The sequence below is a fragment of the Vombatus ursinus genome, unplaced genomic scaffold (genome assembly GCF_900497805.2).
Source record: "Vombatus ursinus unplaced genomic scaffold, bare-nosed wombat genome assembly UNPS02006779.1, whole genome shotgun sequence".
Lineage (NCBI taxonomy): Eukaryota > Metazoa > Chordata > Mammalia > Diprotodontia > Vombatidae > Vombatus > Vombatus ursinus.
The window spans coordinates 15,518,215-15,540,929 of record NW_020946557.1 but is presented as its reverse complement, the minus strand read 5'-3'; the positions used below and the strand labels follow the sequence as shown (position 1 = coordinate 15,540,929).

The window sequence follows — 22,715 nt, the reverse complement described above, 5'->3', positions numbered from 1 at the left end:
AGACTTGAGGTAGCTACAGCCATATCTTTTTTTTTGTTTTATTTTTTTTTCCCCCAAGGGGAGTTCAATGACTCTTCCTCTCACAGAGCCTGGTGAAAGGAATTTCAAAAGATGAGAGAGTAAGCCATAGAAATTCAGATGTCAGAATACCTGACAGGTTTTGTAACTAGCAAGGCATTGACACCCCAAGGAGAAAAGATCAAGCTCCCATCTTCAGAAGTTACCTTCTAGACTCATGCCAGTGAAAAATGAAATGGGGACTCATCCCACATGATGCCACATTTGGACACAAACTTGCTGGGACTAATGCTATGTAGAAACTGAAATAAGTTTTGAACTTACTCCCCCAGAAACTGAGATGAGGTAGGAAAGAGCATGCCCTTGTCATATTGAAAAGAATATTTGTATTTTGTTCTTTATATATCTTCAAAGTAAATATGTCTTTGTAAAAGTTAACTGATATTAAGTATTTAAATAGAAGTAGGGTGCTAGTTACTGGTTCCCTAACAATGGGAGAGGAAACATGGCCAGTGGGGCTTCTAGCTAGTGGCAGTAAAGAAGAGAGAAAATGCATAAATATCTCAGGTACCCTAGTACGCTGAGAGGGAGATGTCATAGGCCTCGTCTTAAAGAGATTGGAGCTACAGCCTATGCATTAGACTAGAGTAGTCATGTGACTCCTTGCAGGAAGAAATGCAAGATTTCTTAGCTAACAGAAGATGAAAAACAGTAGAAATGAAATCACAATCTTGTTGTGAGCTTGTCTTACTCTATCCCCCACCCCAGCTGCTCAACCAGAGCTTTCACATTCCAGAATCATAAGCCTCTTGTTTATTGGTATAAACTATCATTTTTCAAAATTAAGGGATTCCCTTTATTCCAGACACCATGCCGTAACTGAATAATAATGTTGACAATTGCTGGATGGTACTGTCAGGAACTAGGGTCATTTTCAAGAAAGGAACATCTTATTTTTTAAAATGTCTTAGATCAATAAATAGCAGTTAATACTAAAGCAACCGGAAGTGACTGGAAATGTTCATTTTTGAACTTCTCAGACAGTGGCTAAAATAATTATGTTTAGGATGAAGTGCTTAGTTTGTCTCATTATTATTCTGGAAAGCTACACTGGGCATTTGATGAAATAGTATTGATGATTTTCAAATCTCAGAACATAGGGAAAATAATTCAAGAATCTAGGTCCTCGTTCCAACCACAGCATCGTCTTATTGAATCAGCTTTATAGAATTATACTTGTGACTTCATTGCTATAGGAAGCTCCTACATGCGATAAGGCCCTTTATCAATGCATGTGGACATTTTCTTGGCAACTTCTAGCCTGCAAAAGTTGTGTGAAGTAGTGGTGTAAAATTCAAATAGAAATGAAGCCTCCAAATCATAATAAGGATCCCTGAAAGCTGCATTTTGACTTGCAAAACTACATGTTAACATTATGTAAGTTCTATTGTATTTTTGTTTACTAAAAAGAAAAAAAAACCTCTTAATTTCATTTTAATATGGTTCCTCTAGGGAGTGTTAACCCTTCTAGCCTCAAGCAGAGTTTAAATGAGTTGCCCAGGGTCACATGGTGAGAAAGTATCAAAGGTGAAATTTGATTTCACCCAAATTTGATTGAACCCAAGGCTTCCTAGTGTCAATGCCAGTTTTCTTATCACAGCTAAAGAGATTTTAGAAAAAAAATAATTTTAAAATCTTAATGGAAAGTAATTAAAATAACAGATAGGGTCCTATCTTTTCCAGTTACTTTCTTCAATTTAAGTAGCTATTTTAAGTGTCTTGGGGAAAAAAAAAAGGTTGCATAAATACAGGCTACTATCTTCATCACATTATCTTCCTCATTAAACTCTAGGATCCCTAAGGGCAGGGGCTGCTTCACATTATTCTTTGTATCACTGGTGTCTAGCACAGAGCAAACTTTTTTTTTTTGGTTTTTGTTAGGCAATGGGGTTAAGTGACTTGCCCAGGGTCACACAGCTAGTAAGTGTTATGTGTCTGAGGCCAAATTTGAATTCAGGTCTTCCTGACTCTAAGTCTGGAGCTCTATCCACTGTGCCACCTAGTTGCCCCAACAGAGCAAACTTTTGATAAATGTTTGACTTAATTGATTTTTCACAGCCCCAGAACATATTGCAATGTTTGACATATTTGCTGTTGTTCAGTCATTTCAGTCATGACCAACTCTTGGTGACCCCATTTGGGGTTTTCTTGGCAGAGATTTGGTTTGCCATTTCCTTCTCCAGTTCATTTCACAGATGAGGAAAATGAGGCAACAGGGTTAAGCGACTTGCCCAGGGTCACACAACTAGTACGTATCTGAGCCTGGATTTGAACTCAGGTCTTCCTGACCCCAGACCCAAGCACTCTATCCAGGGTGCTACCTAGTTGTCCCTATCAAGTAGATAAAAGGCTTTCAAATGGAAAAAGAGAAGAGGTATTAGATAGGCAGATTCTAGTTCTATGAAAGGGGGGGGAACACTTAGAGCTATACAAAATGGAATGGGGTTCCTTAGGAGGTAGTGAATTCCTCTTATTGGAGGTCTTTGAGCAGAAGCTTGGTCCATAGTAGATACTAAACAAATGCCTATTGATTGATCATGATATACAAAACTGAGAAAAGCTGAAGACATGGGTGTAGCAAAGTAATATCTGCAATGAGATGCTACAAATTGAACTAGCTCCTTAGAAGGAGATATCAAGACCGGAGTTCTACCTTTAATACTTTAGCCCATTTCCCATTAAAAAGATGGGGGTATTATTATTATTATTATAAGAAAAATAGATTGTTTTAGAACAAAAATCTCCCAGAAGTGTAAATGGCATGATGAAATTCCCACTTAACAACACATATGATAATTTTGCTGATTGGTAGATATATTGGTTAGATTCTCTTAAAAAGTCCAAGTGTCTCCACCTATTTTAAAATACCTGTTGAGATAAAATACAGTATTTTTCTGAACGATGCCAAAATATTAAGAAACTGCTGTAACTGTAGCAGCTAGTGACCTCAGGACTACCCACCTAACTATATCACTAAAGCAACAGTGCTCTCAGACAATTCCTTCTCTCCACCTAATGTTCACATGCCCAGCCATATTTTATGCACCAGAGTCTTTGTCCAAACTGAGATGCCAAAGACAATTCCATTCAGAGAGTGAAGACATGGCCTTTGGGTTTGTAATGTATTCATAATCATTGGTGAGCTAATACACTGGTATTAATTTGCCTTTTACTCCGGGAATAAATGCTGCCAACAATTACACAATATGAGAACCCTTCTGCCTACTCAGGTTACAGATTTCTTTGTGCTAAATTGAGACTTCTTCTCTTTTTCTTCTCCCCTCAGGATATAATGTTCATTTGTAGTGTCAGAATTTCATCTGAGACCACTAATAAGTTTGGATTCCCAGTGACTACTGCTAATTTTTTTGTCATCTGTGAAAAGGAGGACTAATGAGAAAAAACAAAATTCATAACCTAAACCACTATTAAGTTTTATCTGTAGTTACCTGGCTGAAAATTTCCTAGGATGGACATATATCTCTTTTGTTCATATTTTGCATTAAAGAATCCCATTTCACTTATATAGACAGCTGCATCAATGGCAGTAGGGATTTGCCTAGCTGAAGAGCAGAGCTCGTTCAGAGCAAGGAGGAAGGGAGAGCCAGCATCATACATCTTAGTATAAAAATGTATACACATGCATGATGATGAGTGGCAAACTGTGCCAACCTTTGTTCATTTGAAGAGTACTGGATTTGAACTCAGAGCATATGGGTTCCAGTCCTAGCTATTTTAATACCTATGTGACTTTGGGCAAGTAGCTTAATTCTAGTTTCCTGATCCAAAAAATTAAATGGCTGGATTAGGTGATGTCTAAGGTCCCTTTCAGGTTTTAATGCATGTCCTCTAACATTTTTATTTATTCTTCTGATAATCCAGAACTTCTATTTGACCTTGTTTCAGAGCTCTTCACCAGCTACTAGAATTCTATTGAGACTGATACTGATTAATGCTTCTGATTCAGACCCTGCCTCCTGCTTCTGACTATTCTATTTATCACTTCATATCTCTGCTAACTGATCTCTGGGCTCACTATGTATGATGCTGCATTTCTCATCCCTCCCCAGCCAGATGTTTCAGGCCATGGACTTTTACTAGTCTTTGCCCAGAAGCTTCAGCAGGCATGAACAGAAAGCCCCAGCCCCAGGTCATGGAATAATTCTTGCCTGTTCTCCTTCAGAAAGGGGTTGAGTTTCTTATAACTCTTTACCAAAAAGGAAATCACCAAATAAATCACCCTACAGAAAACAAAACAAAACAAAACAGAAACAACCCTTATCATTAGTCTATATAGCTCTCTCTGTCAAGTGGAATTAGGTTCCCAAATACATTTGCACAAATGACTTCTTGTCAGGTCTTACAGAATTTGAATTAGAGAGAAGTTAGATCATCACCATTGTCAGGATCTGATTGATTAGACTAATTTTTCCTTAAAGGCAAGTCTCCTCTGCTTTTAGAACAAAAGATACTAAATTCCATTGTTAATTCAGTAAATGCTGAAGGGCTCTAGCTTTTCACTGGTTTGGTGATTTCTTGTATTCAGCAACAAAAATAATAATTATCTTCCAATGTTTCATTCTGGTTGTGTCCTGGAAGAGGACCAAAACGACATCACTATGTTAGAGTCAAGTTATAGTGTGCCTGACTGTGGCTGATCAGACCAATACGAGCTCAAAATGTTCTACGCACAGGTCAGGCACAAATAGTCTCTGTGAACATTTGGAGTGGTTCCTCTAAATTTGCACGTCTCACATTTCTTTTGAGCTACTTCAATTTTGCTTTGCTTACAGCACGCAGCTCCTTCTTTGATGCAGTATACCATGCTGGGCAGTCCTTTCCCAGCATCTCCCATGCCATGCAATCAGTTCCAAAGTGAGAGTGTCCTTGTATCGTACCTTCCTTGATTGAGTTCTCTGTAAAATAGTCTTTTAGGCAAGAATAATGATTGGCGTTCAAACAACATGGCCAGCCCATTGGAGTTGTGCTCTCTGCAGTAGGGTTTGAATGTTTGGCAGTTTAAATCGAGAAAGGATCTTAGTGTCCTATACCTTTTCCTGCCAGGTGATCTTCAGAATCTTCCTAAGACAATTCAGATTCACTCCTGTAGCACCCATCTGAACCCAGGTTCCTGAAGTCATTATCTCTTACTCATCAGTTTAATCATCTTTTCTTTTTCCTTATCATGATTTTTGTGTCAACTCATTTGTTAATCACTGCTTCTAGGAGAACACCCAGATTTTAGATTCTTTGTCCCTGGTACCATTGAATTAGTATGGTGTTTTAGTTTTAAGCCCCAACCTTTAGGTCTTGTTACTTTAATATAACTTTTCCTATTCATTTCCTCTGAATAAATCAGAATTTATTGGATATGTGACTTATTCTGCTTGATTACCCTAAACAGCCCGACTTTCTGAATTTCTTCTGTTCTCCAATTTAAGTATATTGTCAACACATCATGACAGATCTACATACAAAGGATCACTGAGCTAGAGTTTGAAATGGAACAAATTAACAGCCTCATTTTACTGATAGGAAAAGTGAGATGAGACCTCAGCTACAGTAATACTTCCATTGTTTCTAGAAAGGTCATGACAATGTACCTGTGCCTGCACAAACCATGCCTGTGAATCCCCAAACAAAAATCCTCTTCCACATTCACCACTACTCTTTAGTATATTATCTCACCCTATATAAATGTTAGTTCTTTGAAAAAAAGGACCTTTCTCCCTTTTTTCTTAGTATCCCCAGAGCCCTGAACAGTATTTGGAACACAAGTGGTGTTTAATTCATACTTTTTTCCTCCATATAGTCCTTGTAGTGTTAAAAGCACTTGTGTTCAGTTCTGCATGCTATATTTTGGAAAGGACATTAATAAACAGAAGAGAGTAGAAATAAGCCAGAGTGTGGAAGGGTGGACAAGTGGAATTTTGAAGGGCCAGTGTCCATATCACATGAAGATTAGTTGAAAGAACTGTGATTCTGGAAAACTGGAGAAGAAAATATTGAAGTAATCATGATAATTGTCTTTAAAGTAGTTGAAAATCTTGCCTTTTCAATGGGTAGGATAAGGGAAAGAAGGAAGGAGAGAATTTAGAACTGAAAATAATTTTAATAGTAATTTTTAAAGCGTATTTAAAAGCTGTCATGAAAGTAGAATTATACTTCTGGTTTGCCCCAGAGGGTAGAATTAGAATCCATGGATGAACATTGCAAAAAGGTAAATTTGGGGTTAATCTGAGGAAAAACTCCTTAATAATTAGAACTATACAAACATGTGCTGCTTTATTAGGTGTTAGGCTTCCCCTTATGGCAGGTCCTTAAGTAAAGACTGTGACCAGATGTATTATAGAGGGAATTCTTTTTTTTTTCAAGTAGAAGTTGGATTACATGGAGGCTGTGGTGCTATGAAGTGCTCTGCCGAGACCTTGCAAAGTAGTGTGTAGCAGAGCTGATGTCTCACCATTTCCATAGTCAACACTGGAATTTGTGCCATACTATCATGTCTTGTTATTTGAAAAATGTCACACCACACATAGAATTCATCTTCCCCCATTTAAATAAATCATTATACTGGATCTTTGTCCTAGATTCCATCTTATATCAAGGAGTAGCTACAACTTAATAGTGGAAGATATGTAGAGAACTTTCCAATCCCACCTTAAAGGGAAGGGCATTAAAAATTTGTAACGTGATCCCCTTTAAGGGAGGCAGCTGTGTGGCCCAGTGGATAGAGAGCACTTGGCCTGGACTCAGGAAGGCCTGTATTCAAATTAGACATTTGCTAACTGTGTGACACTGGGCAAGTCACTTAACCCTGTTTGTCTCAGTTCCTTCATCTGTAAAATGAGCTGGAGAAGGAAATGGTTAAGGAGAACTGCTGGCCTTTAAGATGTCTCAGTATTGTCCTTGCACTAAATATCTGTAACTAAGATGATCTAAACTCTCCTGCACTGCACCAGGAAAGAAAGTCAGCCTAATTTGGCTCTACATACATATTTGACCAGGCATTCAAACTGGCTTTTCAAGTCAACATGGTGAAACTTGAAAAGTGCCTATATCTTTTCCTCTGTTAAAAATAGACAGAATATAAAAATCTACATTAATGAAATGTTATAGCTGAGATCTGAGGCACACATGAGAGCAAAAAAATCTAAGTTATGGTTCCCATAGCAACTGTAACTCAGTCAGATTTTACTTTTATGTTAAGTAAGTACAACTTCAGGAGGAAAGCAAAATATTACCTTTGTGCAAAGAAATAGAATTAAGAAGACTGCAACAATAGCCCTGAACTTCCTGACTTTCATGCCAACATTAAATACTAACTATTAACATATCATCAATATCTCAACATCAATACAACACACTTGTCATAAATTATTTTAACCTGCCTTTCTTTCAATGTGTAAAATGGATTTACTCTTTCAAAATGTGAAAGAAAATAATCTCTTAGTGACACATTAAATCAGAGCTTGACTTTATAATTTACTGATTCAGATGGTTCCGGATGTAACTACAACATGTTATTTACTGAAAGTACAGAACATGAAAATGATATCTGATTACATTCACTGTCAGGTGCTTAAGCTTGACATTTTTCCAATTATTGCAGGTGTGAGCTAAATTCTAAAAAAAAGCAGACATGCAGCATCTTAAGGGTAGGTAAGGCACACACAATTTCTAAAGACTATAGGATTGATTGCACTATCTACTTTTCACAAGGGAAAATAAAATAAATAAGAGTACTCACTCCTGTTATGTAGCGAGGTCTATATTGAATAGTTCCAAATAAACCCAGAATAACGATGATAATATGAATAAAATTTGCCAGGATAGGTGCCCACTGGTATCCAAGGAAATCAAATATTTGCCTCTCCAGCACGCAAACCTAGAATCAGAAGAGACAAGAGGTAGCTCAGTATGTTTCAGTGACAAAGACACTATATCAACATAACAGGCAAACAACCTAAGCCAGACTAGAGTGGAATCTCTTGAGTTTGTTTTTAACCAACACATTTTGTGGAAGAAGCATTTGCCATTTTATTGGGGAGTGAGGTGACAGAGAAGTAGTCCCAATAACCCAGGTGATTTCAGGAGGGTGTGGGTGGATATCCAACAGCATTCACAAGCTGTCACATGTGTAAGCAGCTGGGTAAATGATGTTGTCATGTACTCTCAAACACTTCATATCATCCACTGACAAGGAAAACTACATCCACATGAAGGCTAGGTTATCTTACTGTCACTAAACAGGGTGGAAAGAGTCAAGTCAAGAAGTATTTATTAAGAGCCTATAATGTGCCAGGTATTGTGCTAAGTACCTGAAAGAAGATAGAGTTGAAAAAAAAGTATTTCCTCTAGTCCTAGTTCTTTCACTAATATGCTATGTGCCATTAGCCTAATTTAGTCTATCTGGAGCCCAGTTTCCTCATTTTTAGAATAATAGCACTGGACTAGGTGATCTTTAAGGTCCTCGTTGGAGCTTACATCTTACAATTCTATGAGTTTTTTGTGTTGTTCAGTTGTTTTCAGTCACATCCAACACTTTGTGGCCCCATTTGAGGGTTTCTTGGCAAAGATACTAGACGAGTCTGCCATTTTCTTGTCCAGCTCATTTTAGAAATGAGGAAACTGAGGCAAACAAGGTTAAGTGACTTACCCAGGGTCACACAGGTAGTAGCGGTCTTTTAGGCAGATTTGAACTCAGAAAGTTGAGTCTTCCTGACTCCAAGCACAGCAATCTATCCACTGTGCCATCTAAATGCCCTCATAGCACCTACTTGCCCTATTTATAATAATTATCACTATCTTATGAGCAGAACACTAGATTTTCTCACGTGACATTGGGCAAGTCACTTAATTTCTGTAGCCCCTAATTTCCTGATTTGTTAAATGAAGAGGTTGGACTAGATAATGTGGAATAAAGCTCCTAGTTCTAAATCTGACAAGCTTAGTTTCTTATAACCACCTTCATCTGCTCCCTTATGGTTATAGGGTTTCACATTTGAAACAAACTTCAGTCATCAAGTTGGGGAGAAAAATGGCAAAAACTGAGTCCACAGATAATAACCAACTTTCATTTTCTCCCCAGAATTAGGATCTCTATTTCAGCCAAGCTTCTTACTTGAACTACTAACAAAGATAATTGGAGTAGTTTGAAAACGTCTCCTTTTCTTCTTCTTTTCCATGCTCAGATGTCTATGTGATATGCATTTGAGTGATCAAAAGGCAAAAGAAGAATTACACAGAAGTAAAGCATCTGGATGAATGATCAATAAAACCAAGAAACTATGAGTCACTCGTAATTACAGAATTTAACAAATGCACTGCAGTAAACATTGAATACTTGTATATGGATAGTTTTCAAGTTAAAAGGGCAGAATGATTTAGGATCATAGTTCCATAGATATAAGAGACCTTAAGGGAATTTGATCTAACTTCTCATTTCACAGGTGAGGAAACAAACCTAGAATGGCTAAGGTCACCTAGAACTAGATTTTGAACCCCAGTCCTCTGACTCCAAAACCAGTTCTCTTCTCAAAATTCCATGTTATCTCATAAATATCTTACAACCCAAGGGTATCGTGCCTCTATATAATAACAACTTCTTAAAAATGAAGTCTGTTTTATTTCTTTGTATTTCTAGGAGCCAGAACACTATCTGACACATAATAGGTAGTTAATATATGCTTAACAAATAATTCAATGTTTATTTTTTATTATCAAATTAGTTGTTCAGCCATTTTATTCATGTCTGACTCTTCATGACCCCATTTTGGAGTTTTCTTGGCAAAGATACTGGAGTGGTTTGCCATTTCATTCTCCAGCTCATTTTATGGATGAGGAAACTGAGGTAAACAGGATTAAATGACTTGCACAGGGTCACACAGCTAGTAAGATCATGAGACTAGATTTGAACTCAAAGAAGGTTGAGTCTTCCTAACTCCAGGCCTGGAACTCTGAAATTAGATGAACTCTTAGAGCACTGATTGTAAGTAAAAGGCTTCTTAAATAATGATTTTCTGCCCCTATCAGTTGTTTAATTAGCTGCTCAGGTTTCCATATACCAAGAAGATAGGGGAGAAAAACAAACAAACAAGCAAACAAAAAAATACTTATAGTGATTTTTTGCATCACAATTCCTTCTTCCCAAAGTTCCTTTATGTAGCACACCATAGTAGTAATGCACCACGGTAATTCAGCCCTAGCTATTCAACTCTTAAATTCCTACTGAGCTTAACCTGAAAGAGTGTGAATGGGAATCTAGACACACAAAGAGGCAGCATGTCAGCAAGAATCCCAAGTCTGAAATAAAGCATTAACTTTCAAAGGACTTCCAGAAAATTCCACTCTCATAAACCTTATAGATTCTCATTCTAAATACTTACTCAGCAATTACTAAATTTATTATTATTATTATACATTTGTATATGTATATTATATTGTTTTTCATTTACTGTCAATGAGATCCATTTGTGATAGAACAACAATAAACTTTCTCAAATTATTAAGGTAAAAACCATCTTCTGTTATATTGTAATGGTAGAATAATAGATGAAGAGCTGGGAAAGACCTTAGAGGTCACCTAGTCCAACCCATTTACTTTACAGATGATGATCTTAGGATCAATGAGCATAAGTAACTTGCCCAAGGGCACACTGGTGATATACAGTAAAGCTGGCATTAAATACCAGATCTCAGTCTCCAAATGTGTTACACTTCCTCTGGCACTATGCTGACTCCTTAGCATGCTGCTCAAATATTAAATATCATAGCACATCATACTTACCATAAATAAAAAAAAAATAAATGGACAATGAAATACAGTATTGTTGTTGTTTAGTCATTTTTAGTTGTGTCCACTCTTTATGACTCTATTTGGGGTTTTCTTGGCAGAGATACTGGCATGGTTTGCCATGTCCTTCTCCAACTCATTTTACAATTGAGCAGGATCACATCGCTGGTAAATAAATGTCTAAAACCAGATTTGAACTTGAGAAGATGAGTCTTCCTTACTCTAGGGCCGACCCTCCATCCACTGCACTACTTAACTAACTGAAAATACAGTATGGTACATACAATCTGTCAATCTGCCTCATTTGTTCCCAAGAAGAATCAATATAACTCTAAAAATGCAATAGTTATCCTGCTTAGCTATCTGATAATGACAACTTAAAGTACGTAGCACTTTATAGTTACAAAGTCCTGGTCTTATGTGCCATTCCTCCCCTCAAAACAACAACAACAACAACAACACCGTGATGTAGGTAGTACAAGTACTATTTGTCACTTTAAACAAATGAGAAACTATGATCACAAAACTGAAGTAGCCTGAAAGGAAGAAACAAATACTTATTAAGGCACTATTATTTGCCAGTTATTGTGCTAATTGTTTTACAAATATCTCCTTTGATCCTCACAACAATCCTGGGAGGTGGGTGCTATTATTATTATTTTTATTATTATTTTCATTTTACACCTAAAGAAACTGAGGCAAACAGAGGTTAAGTGATTTCCCCATGGCCACACAGCTAGTAAGTGTTTGAGTCTGAATTATCACTCAGGTCTTCCTCAACTCCAAGCCCAGTGTGTTCTATCCATTGCACCACCAGAAATGTTGGCTTTGGAGTCAGAACACCTCTTAACTCCTGGCTCTGCCACTTAATATCTGTGTGATCTTGATCTAGTTGTTCATCTCTATCCTGTGAAATGATGAAGCTGGACTTCACTAGATGGACCCTAGGGTCTCTTTCAGTTCTTGTTCTCTGATCTTAAGTGTCTCTGATCTTGAGGTCTTCTACTTATACATATATTACTCTTTGCTCTATACCACATTGCACTTCTACCTTTACAGACGAAATAATTGTTTACTATTTTTCTGCTTTTCCTATCCCTTGAATATATTTACCTCTTTATACAGTAGCTTTATGTGTCTATGACACAGTCTTTGAGAAGTGACTGCTGCACCTAACTTTGAAGACCAAAAATGTACAGTTTTATTTAGCAATGGTTTGGTTGTCCTACTGTCTTCTGGTAACTATGCTATGGAAAATATACATCCAAGGGCCCCAAATACTGCTGTTCAATATAGTTAATTTGTGACTTCATTATTTTCTTAAAAGGGGAATAATATTAAGAGAAATTCAATTAGCTGAGAGGCATTTGAACAATAACAATACTCACAGTCCTTTGAAGTCCAAGTTAATGAGTTTGAACTCATCTATTTAGACCAAAAAAGTGCTGGGGGAAAAATAGAAGTAATAGATTTCTAGTGACTTCAGTCAAAAATAAAATCAAGAGATTATTATAATCAAATAAAATGTAGACATAATAGCAGAATCTTAATGAATGTGTATATAATTTTTGATGAAGGATTAAAGGAAGAATAACAGAGCTACAAGGTCTGACCATTTATGTGCTATAATGTGAAGGCTTCTAAAAATAATTCCAAAACATAAAATGTAATATGATTTCCCTCTCCTCACCTCTAACATTTAGAATCCCTAGTTCCCTTCAAGGGTAAGTGTTTCATACAGGATTCCATAATTCCTTGTATTGTTAGTACACTCCTCCTTCAAAATTACTTTGTATTTAATTTGTATATATCCTCTAACGATTTATCTATATTAGTTGGATGTAAGCTGCTTAAGGACAGGGATTGTTTCATTTCTGAATTTGTCCCTGGAGTGTAGTAATGTCTGGTACATAGCAGGTACCTAATAAATGTTTGATGAATGAATGATAAGTCATTTGACCCTGTCTTGCTTAAATTTCCAGTCTCCTTATGGAAATGACAATGTAGCAAGAGAAGTGGTCCAATAGGAATTCTGAATCTCATAGGTCAAGCTCTGCAAAGAGTTTAAAAAGAGACTAATTGTAAAATCAAATAATCTGCAAAAACACAGAAAAAAGTCCTAATTTTACTTCATAAATGGATGTACTATCATACAAACCAATGTCTAGAAAGTAACACTGATGTTGTCATCAGACACCAGATCCCTACAGATCACTCACCATCATCAATTAATATCTGCAGGTCTCCCACTGAATTCCTGTTGCTGCTGTGCTACATACTAAACAAGCACATCTAAGCAGCATTGACACATTTAATAAAGACTCATAATGGGATACCACAAATGCCCTAATCCCCAAACTCTATTTACATCTACATTCCTGCAAAGGGAACAGACAATATGTTCTATGAAAATACTCCATGAACTAAGAATTCCTTCCAGTACTAAAGCTGTAAGGCTGCACTACTGACGGATGAGTTTGACAACAAAAACCTGCTCTCACCCAGAATCAAATAAATAGTCCTTTCTTTACTCATTCTTTCACTGTTGATTGCAAAGGCCCTATCAGGCTAAAAACAAACAAACAAACAAAAGTATAACTAGTATGGAGTATTTCTTCATAAGTGTCAATTTATAAGATGATACAAACATGGAAAAAAACCATTACTTTTGTACACTGCCTTAGAATAAAATTGAATTTTATAATTCTGTTTTTTTTTAAAGTATAATTGAGAGTACTTAAGCTGAAAATGTTTTCTCAAACCCTCCTGATAAGTACTGTTAAGCAAAGTTCTCACTGGGGCAAAGATATCTCATTGAATAAATAAATGGATAAACACTCCCATATTCTCAATAAAAAAATCTTCCACAAGATAGGATAAAAAAAAATCTAGAAATTAAGAAAATAATCTTACCCATCTCTTTGATTTTGCAGGTGAGTGAACTGAGGCCCATAGAGGTAAGGCAGCTTCTCTAAGGTCATGCTACATGCTGGCATAACTTCCTAATGGCAACAAATTCAGTCTGATTCATATATATATATATATATATATATATATATATATATATATATATATATGTAATTTAATACCCCAAATTGACTTATTGCAGGTTAAATGGAAAGTTTTCCTATTCCTTAAGTATCTATCACATTGTTGCCATTTTTCAGTTATTTTAGTTGTGTCTAACTTTTCATGATCCCATTACGGTTTGTGTGTGGTTTTTTCGTTTGTTTCTGTTTTTTGTTTTTGTCAAAGAAACCAGAGTAGTTTGCCATTTCTTTTTCCAGCTCATTTTACCGATGAGGAACTGAGGCAAACAAGGTTAAGTATTTTGCCCAGAGTCACACAACTGGTAAATGTCTGAGGCCAGATTTGAACTCTGTACACAAATACAAATACAAAAATGAAACAATCCCTGTCCTCTAGCAGCTTACATCTGACTGATGGTAGGCTGATACAGAAAAATCATTAGAACACACACACACACACACACACACATTAAATGCAAAATAATTTTTAAGGAGTACATTGAACTAACCTCTAAGTGCGTCCCTAGCTGCCCTATCACTACAAAATTCATTTATCAAAAATATGCTCTGGGCTATGTTTCCATGATGCCAGATATCCTGATGAAGATACTTTACAAAAGGGGAGGGGAAGCAGTAGCCTACTTTGTTTAAAGGATGGGGCTGGCTCTCAGCAAAATTGCGAAACAAAAGGACTTTGACAACCATGCCTCTCTTTTGTACACTTTTCCCATCTGTTATTATATTATCACCATCAGGCATGCAGTGAGCTCATCTGATCAATGATGGAGGTATCTGATGAACTCTTCTACAATAAAGAATTAAACACTTAACGTACAACTCCTTCGGTGAACATTTTTAAAGATAAGATTCTAGATAAAGGGTAATAGCAACAACAACAACAACAAAAGAATGGAATTTCAGGTATTGTTAAGGAACATGTTTTGGTTGGAAAGTTTTCCCATGTTTCTTCAAATCATACCACACCACATAGACAACTTCCTATAATATGTTTTGTGGGGATTTTTAATATAAAGTTCATAGATCCCAAAGAGGTCTGTGGATAGATTTCAGAAATCCATAAATTTGGATGGAGGAAAATTGCATCTTTATTTTGAATAAACTCTAAATAAAATTATCATTAACTTCTATTATTTGAAAACATTATTCTGACAAGGGGTATCTAGGATTTGCCAGACTGCCAAATAGCTTTATGATGCACAAAAAGGTTAAGAACCTCTAACCAAGCCTAGAGGTTAGATTATCTTTACTAAAGTACATGAAATCTGGTCGTTTTAACATTAAAAAAATTACCATTTAAATTAATCCAGAAAATGTTTCTAGGTTGCGTATGTTTGGAATGATTTAGAGTAGAAGTGTCAAATATAATGACACATCTTAGCCATCATGAGGACTAGTGGATTCTTACTTCAGGCAGGAAATATTTAACAAAATAGATAAAAACATAAGAGACTATAGTAAATATGTGGTTTCTTAAGTCAAAGGCTACCTACATGCATGCTTTTGTACAGTTTAGAGGTCCCCACTTCTATTTGAGTCTGCTACCACTGGATTTGAATAAAAAAATTGATTTTCTTCTCTGTACTTTTCAATTTTGGTCTGGATACTGAGGAATATCAGATTACAGTTTCATCCATAGTGTATGGAGAATGTGTTTGTCTGGGTCCAAGTCTGGTCTCAGCTCTTGACCAGTCACTTATCTCAGGCAATTGTACAAGACTAACAGACAAGTTGCTCATCTGTACCAGCCGAGGGAGCTTTCACATAAGGAGCTAAATTTCTCTCATCAGGGTTGGCCTTGCAAAGCTGAGAAGTTATTGTCTGACTATAGGTTTATAGGATTATAGATTCAGAACTGGAGGAGGCCTTGGAAACCATATAATCCAATTTCTTCATTTTACAGTTGAGGAAACTGAGTCTGAGAGAAGTTAAATAACTTGCCCATAATCTCACAGCTAGTAAATAGCAGAAGCTGAGTTTGAATCTAGGTCTTCCTGACTCCAAATCCAGGACTTGATTCCTGCAATCTGACCTCTCACAGGATGATTCTAGGGTAGAATCAGAAGCCAAGACACATGCTAGATCATGAGCCCAGAAGGGCAGAAGCTTGAATCCTTTTCCTGGTCTGCCTTAGGCATTGAAAGAACAAAACCGAACAAACAAACAAAACCAAAACCAAAACCAAAAGCAAAAAAGCTTTTCTGATGTCTAATGTATTTCTAAGATATAGAAGTATCACAGAGTTTTTGGGTTGTCCCAAGCTGCTCATGTGAGTAGGAAAACTCTAGTCCCTCAATAAGGTTAGCAGTATGTTAGCCAACAATCTTGGGCTCTGGCTTCATTTTCATAAGTCTTTGACTAAGACAGCTGGAGGCATTAGAGTTAAAATGGTCCCCAATCCAAGAGACCAGTAGTACTGGTGGCTCTTTTGGAATTCAAATGAACTTTAAGGATTCTATGGATGTCTGAACCAAACTGTGGGTCTTTGCTTGCAGGGACCACTTCTCATCTACTACCTACACACTTCACCTCTGACAGATAAATGTAACCAAATGCTTGTTCCTAGCTGGTGGGGCTCTGCTAAACAGGCATCGTAGAAAAGAGAGTTCTGGAATGCAAGTATCTTGAAAGTCAAAGCTAGCTAGCACTTGGTAAGTGCTTAGTAATCTTCATTACTGCCATTACTTTATGATGCTCTGCAATGGTTTGCAAAAAGTTTTATATATCTTCTCTCATTTGATATTCACAACAACCCCAGGAGGTAGGTGCTATTATGAAAATGAGATAAGTGCCATAGTCACATGTGTAAGGCCGGGATTTGAACTCAGCTCTTCTTGACTCTGTGTGCTATACTCTATCTACCACAGAAGGTAACAAAAGCTTAGTGAACTGAATTGACCAGACATGTAAGAGAGAAACAGCAAAGGATTCTGGTGATCAGACTTGATGCTCAGTGCATATTTCTTTTCTCAATGATTTCCCAGAACTCAGCTACTTGCTTGGAATCAATCTGTCTCTTTCTCTCTGTCTCTCTCTGTCTCTCTCTGTCTCTGTCTCTCTCTCTTTTCTAATGACTGACTCTTGTATTCATTTTAGTTCAAACATTCATTAAGCACATGCTGTGTGTATAATACTTTGCTAGAGACCAAAAAAGATACAAAGATGCATAAGTCATGGTGCCTGCCCTCATGTAGCCTATAAAGCAGAAACCCTGTTGCTTCTTCGTCCATGTTCTTTGTTCCTTTCCAGTTTTTTCTGACTTCTGTTCCCTCCATCTGTCCTGATTAGTAAAGTCTGTCATGGGCCATTGTCGGACTTCAGGTTCTCTTGCTCCTGGCTCTTTGTTCTGACCAGAATGCCTTCTCCTGCTATGAAATTGTTACCTTCCTAGTAGACTAGAACTCTGGGGGGGGGGGGGTGGTTTAGAACTGAAGTTCATGGTACAATTGAAAATACACTGGAACTGGAGAAGACCTGCATTCAAAACCTGCCTCTGACAATACCTTTGTGCCCTTGCACAAGTTATTTCTCATCCTGAGCTTTCTAATTTATAAAAATAATGTGCTGGCCTGGAAGTCCTCTAAGGTCCTTTATGGCACTTTGTCTATGATCCTATTATTGACCAAATAAACTAGAGAGGTTTGATCTATGTCTTTTCCCCTAAGTAAATCCCCAGAGAAGAATCAGGGCTTCTAAAGGTTGGGGAATAAGGGCTGAAAGGTCTCTGCTTCTCAGGTGTGCAAAGGGACAAAACTTCCTGAAAGGTCAAATCAATAAATGATGCCTGAGGCTCTTAAAGGCTGCATGTTTGAAAATGATTTTCTTGGAGAAAGAGTAGAATGAAAAGAGTAAGCCACATAATAGTTTGAAGCATAGTAAATAAAGGGAATGGCAAAGGGAAATTCTGTTGTGGTTGTTCAGGCATTTCAGTTGTGTCTGACCCCTTGTGATTGTGTTTGGGGTTTTCTTAACAAAGATATTAGAGTGGTTTGACATTTCCTTCTCCAGTTTATTTTGTAGATGAGAAACTGAGACCAACAGGGTTAAGCGACTTCCTCAGGATTACAGTTAGTAGATGTCTGATGCCAGATTTGAACTCCCGAAGACTAGTCTTCCTGACTCCAGTCCCAGCACTCTAAACATTATACCACCTAGCTGCCCATAATGGAAAACTTAGTTGCTCCAATAGAAGCTTCTCCCTGGAGAAAACTTAAATAAGTTTTGAAAGAATTTATAATTTTGGGGATAAGATGAGTACTAATGTGAAGTAAGGTACAACAGCTATGATATACAGGAAGCCTACAGTAGGCAATTAGACTTTATTGGCACAAATAAAAAGTCCAAGTGTCAATTCTCAATGCCTGAAAAATATATAATATATATATATGTGTATATATATATATTAGATTTTTAAAAGCACTTATTAAGTGTCTACTATGTGCCAGGCACTGTGCTTAGCACCTCACAAGTATTACATCATTTCATTCTCATAATAATCCTGGGAAAGAAGTGCTATTATTATTCATATTTCACAGAGGAGAAAACAGGCAGAAAGAGATTAAGTTGCTTGGGGTCACACAGCTAGTATGAATCTAAGGGCAAATTTGAACTCAAGTCTTCCTGACTAGTGCTTTTCCCACTCACCAACTAGCTGCCTCTAGGCAACTAGCAGAAAAATGGAGGTATATATAAAAATCATTTGTCCTAATTTCTTGAACCTGGACATCATTTAACCAATTCTTTACATCCATTTTACCTTAATAAAATGAAACTTCAACTAATTTTTAATATTTTAAAAGATTTTAATATTTAAAACATTTAAAATTGTATTGTTTATATTTATGTTTTATATTTAGGCTTATATTATTTATTAAATAAATATTTTAAAATAAATATTTTAATATTTTAAAGTTTGATTCTCTGGCAGTAAACTAAATTTCTAGAATGAGCACCTGAGAAGCCACAGATGAGTTAGTCATCTTAACAATTTACCTGTCAAACAGGTCCTTACAACACCTTATTTTGCCTGCTTCCATCTAACAGAAATACTCGTTTTTCCTATCCCATCAATGCCAAATGTCAGCAACAAAATGACAAGCTTTTCTCCTGAAAGTGACTAACTTTACTCTTCCTGATCCAAAAGCACATAAATCTAATCTGTTACACTTACAAAAGAGAATAGCCCTGAGACCTCTACGTAAGTCTGTGTTCCTTTCTTCTCTCCTACCATCTTTAAGAATGTTCCTCACTTTGATTCCAGTACTTGCTCTAGCATAAACGTGATAACTCTATGATTTTCAGGCAGGTACTAGAGAAGGCATAGAATATGTCCTGGGAATTACCTCTCTCCCCACAAAAAAAAAAAAAGAGCAAAGATTTAAGATTCCTGCTTTGATATAGGATAATCATTGCCACATAGATTCCACTTTATTTCTTGACATATGTTAGTGAGACTCCACAATAGAATTCATTTTTGTGATATGGTAAGCATGAGGTTTAATTTTCAGCACCTAACAATATCAAATGATTACCTTACCGGCAATTAATTCCATTTAAGAATCACCTCCTTCAGGGGCAGCTAGGTGGTGCAGTGGATAGAGCAGTGGCCCTCGAGTCAGGAGGACCTGAGTTCAAATCTGACCTCAGACCAAATGCTTGACACTTACTAGCTGTGTGATCCTGGGCAAGTCACTTACCCCAACTGCCTAAAAAAAAAAAAGAATCATCTCCAACCCCAATAATTTGGCCAAGTATGCTACTTACATATAATTCTATATGGGTCACTTGACATTTGATGGGATAAGAAGATAGTTTGCTATTTTTCTCAGCTGATCCTGAAAAAGATTGGGTGGCTAGAAACCAACTCCTCTCTTCTCATCTTTCATGTCATGTGTCCCCCACCTGCATCCAGACAGTATCACTGTTAGAAAAAGAGCAGGGACTATCTTTTGCCTCTTGTGCGTCTCAAATCTTTAGCACAGTGCTTGGCACATAGTAAGTGCTTAATAAATGTTTATTGATTGATTAATCTTCCCTTGCTATAATCATTACAGAAGCAGATGTCAAATTATACTCCTTGTACAAAAATGTTATTTTGCCAAATGAATTCAGAAAAGTGAAAATCGTGAGATGAAATCAAGAAAGCTTGATTTGGAATCAGAGAACCCGGATTTAAATCCTACCTGTGTTTCTTTCTCTCTGTGTGATCTTGGACAAGTGACATGATTTCTTTGATCCTCACTTTCATGACTTATTAGTCTAGATGACTTCTAAGGTTCATTCTAGCTCTAAATCACATGATTCTGTGATCTTATGAAAAGTATTTTATAATCATTTCCTACTTAATACTTATGTAAGAGAAAAAATGTCAGTCTTCTGGTTGTGTAAGTGAAAACAGTGATCTCAACTTTCCCAAACTTTATAGCAACTTAGTAACAGAGACTAACCAGCAATGATAGTAGTGAGATTACTATTATTGTGTTCAGTCAGGGTTTCTACACATTTTTGTATCATTGACCCCTTTGGCAACATGGAGAAGTGCAAAGATCTATTCTCAGAATAATGGTTTTAAACAATTAACGGAAATGCTAAATTTCATTTAGAGGTTAGTGAAAATAAAAGTGTATTTCTTTTTCCATCAGAGTTCACAGAGCCCTTGAAATCTATCCACAAAGCTTTTGGGAGTTCCTTGGACCTCTATACTACATGTTGAGTCACATGGTCATTTAATTTGTGATTTGAAGTAGCAGATTTTTCCAATTTGGTGGTGTGGTGGAGGGATAATGAGAGGATTTAATTTTTTAAACATTCCTCAATCTTTTAGATTACCCTAGGTTCTCTGTCTCATTATAACAAAAAAAGAATGAAAAAAAGCTGATATAAGGTACTATTTAAAAGAAAACATTATTGAGTGGTTTCTTTTGCTAAAATTATCTATCAATACCTCATTATCTTCTATTTGGCCAGGGAGGTGACTAACCATACAATCCCTTCAATATTAGCCAAAACAAGGAGACAATGACAGGTTTTGCAATTAAATTGTAGAGGAGGGAATGCATTGTTAACAAGGCAAAACCCTCTCAATTTTAAACTTCTCTATTCCCAATAACTTCTCTATTCCCAAAAATGGGTCAGGATATTTGGGTCATCAGATCTGGCACAGAACATGGAAAATAGGCAGTGGAACTTTGACTCTAATATCAAGAGACAGAAAGTTAAAGAGTATTAATTAACAAGGTGAGGAGAGCTGGTTGAGGTGAAGTGCAATATTTGTAGGAATCTCCTAAACATGTCCTATCCAAACCAGAATGTATGACAAGAATATTAAAAAAAAAAGACTCGTGGTGTCTTCTTCTCTATTTGCAGCTAGTGACCAGATCATAGTGCACCTCTCTCTCTTCCTATCAGGCCAACAACCACAGTGGTTGGTACCTCTTCTCTCTCTTTTCTTTGGGAATAGGTAAAAAGGGTAGGGCATTATTGGTTCCATACCAAGCTGCATGTTTTCATTTGCCTGTTGAACCCTGCAATCTTCACAGGTCTCATGGCTCTGCTTTGCCCTCTGATGGCCAAAAAAAGACAGCTGAAATCTCTCTTTGCTTCTCCCAACTACGTGACTTGGAAATTAGAAACTTGGCAGCAGGCATTGAAATGTAGGTAAGACAATCCAGTGTAGTCCTTTGCTCTATAGATGCTGCTATATCTTTCTATATTTCTGAGTTTATCATCAAAAATTATATTCTCAATAAGAATTATTATACCCAAGTGCTCACACTTCAAATATAGTTTTCTTCCTGAGTCCAAATAAAGTAAAACTCAAGAGGAAGATTAATACTCAGCATATTACATTTTCTTCTGCATTCCACACATCACAATATTGTTTTTATCCTTTTTTGGGAGGTGTTGTTTTCTTTAACAAATGAGAATGTAATGGATGGAGAGGCCACAGGAAATATAAAATAGAGGGCCAAAATTAGATGTAGGAAGATATGAGTTCAGACCTTAACTCTTTTCCAAAACTCTTTTTCTTTATGTACAGGCAACTTAGGCCCACTGGTCTCGTGTAACTCATTAAGATTATAAATTATAGACTAGTTGATGATCTTTAGGATTAAAGGGAGTGCTTCTTGACCCCATAGGCAAAAAATGAATAAAATTATTAGACAAATGAAGTTCTGATTTTTAAAATCTCTAGGGCAGATAGTGGTTTGTAATTTACATAAAATTTATATTTCCTTATGCTTATTCTTAAAAAAAATCTTCAAAACTATTGTCTATTAATGGTTCTAAAAGAAAAAAAAGATTAGCAAGGAGGATGGAAAGAGGAAGCAATGAGATAAGTACTAAAGCATTTGAATCTCAGAAAGATTTTACTGCCTAAAGTCAGAATCCACTAGACCTCATGAGGCCCTAAACTATCTTAGCTAGGCTTCCATCTCCCACTGCAGCTTAGCATAGTATGCTTTACTTAATGTACAGAATGTTTGTTGAATGTCTTCTCCAAATTTTGTATCATCCTCAGAAAAATACATAGTGTCCTGTACACTGTGGATGTTTAATAAATGTCTGTTGAATAAAAATGTAATGAATTTAGTCTTAGTTTCAGAGTAAAAAAATGGAAGAAATAGAGAATGCAATAGATGCAATTAGCACTTAAAAAATATTTAATCTGTCACAAGACACCAACATCCACCTTCTCTGGAGATTGTGCTTTGCAATGCTTTCATTCTTTGGTAGCTTAACTTTTATTTACCGAAGTTTAAAGTCTCCCTGGACACTTAGGAAATGAGCTTGAG

General features: G+C 36.5%; 1 protein-coding gene across 1 annotated transcript in view; it reads right to left on the bottom strand.

Annotated features, from left to right (window-relative positions):
* NKAIN2 (sodium/potassium transporting ATPase interacting 2) overlaps positions 1 to 22,715 on the bottom strand; it is a 737,246-nt gene that overhangs the window by 656,877 nt on the left and 57,654 nt on the right. Inside the window, exon 2 of the mRNA XM_027848581.1 lies at positions 7,829 to 7,966. Within this exon, the coding sequence (XP_027704382.1) occupies positions 7,829 to 7,966 (138 nt within the window). The remainder of the gene's footprint in view (positions 1 to 7,828; positions 7,967 to 22,715) is intronic.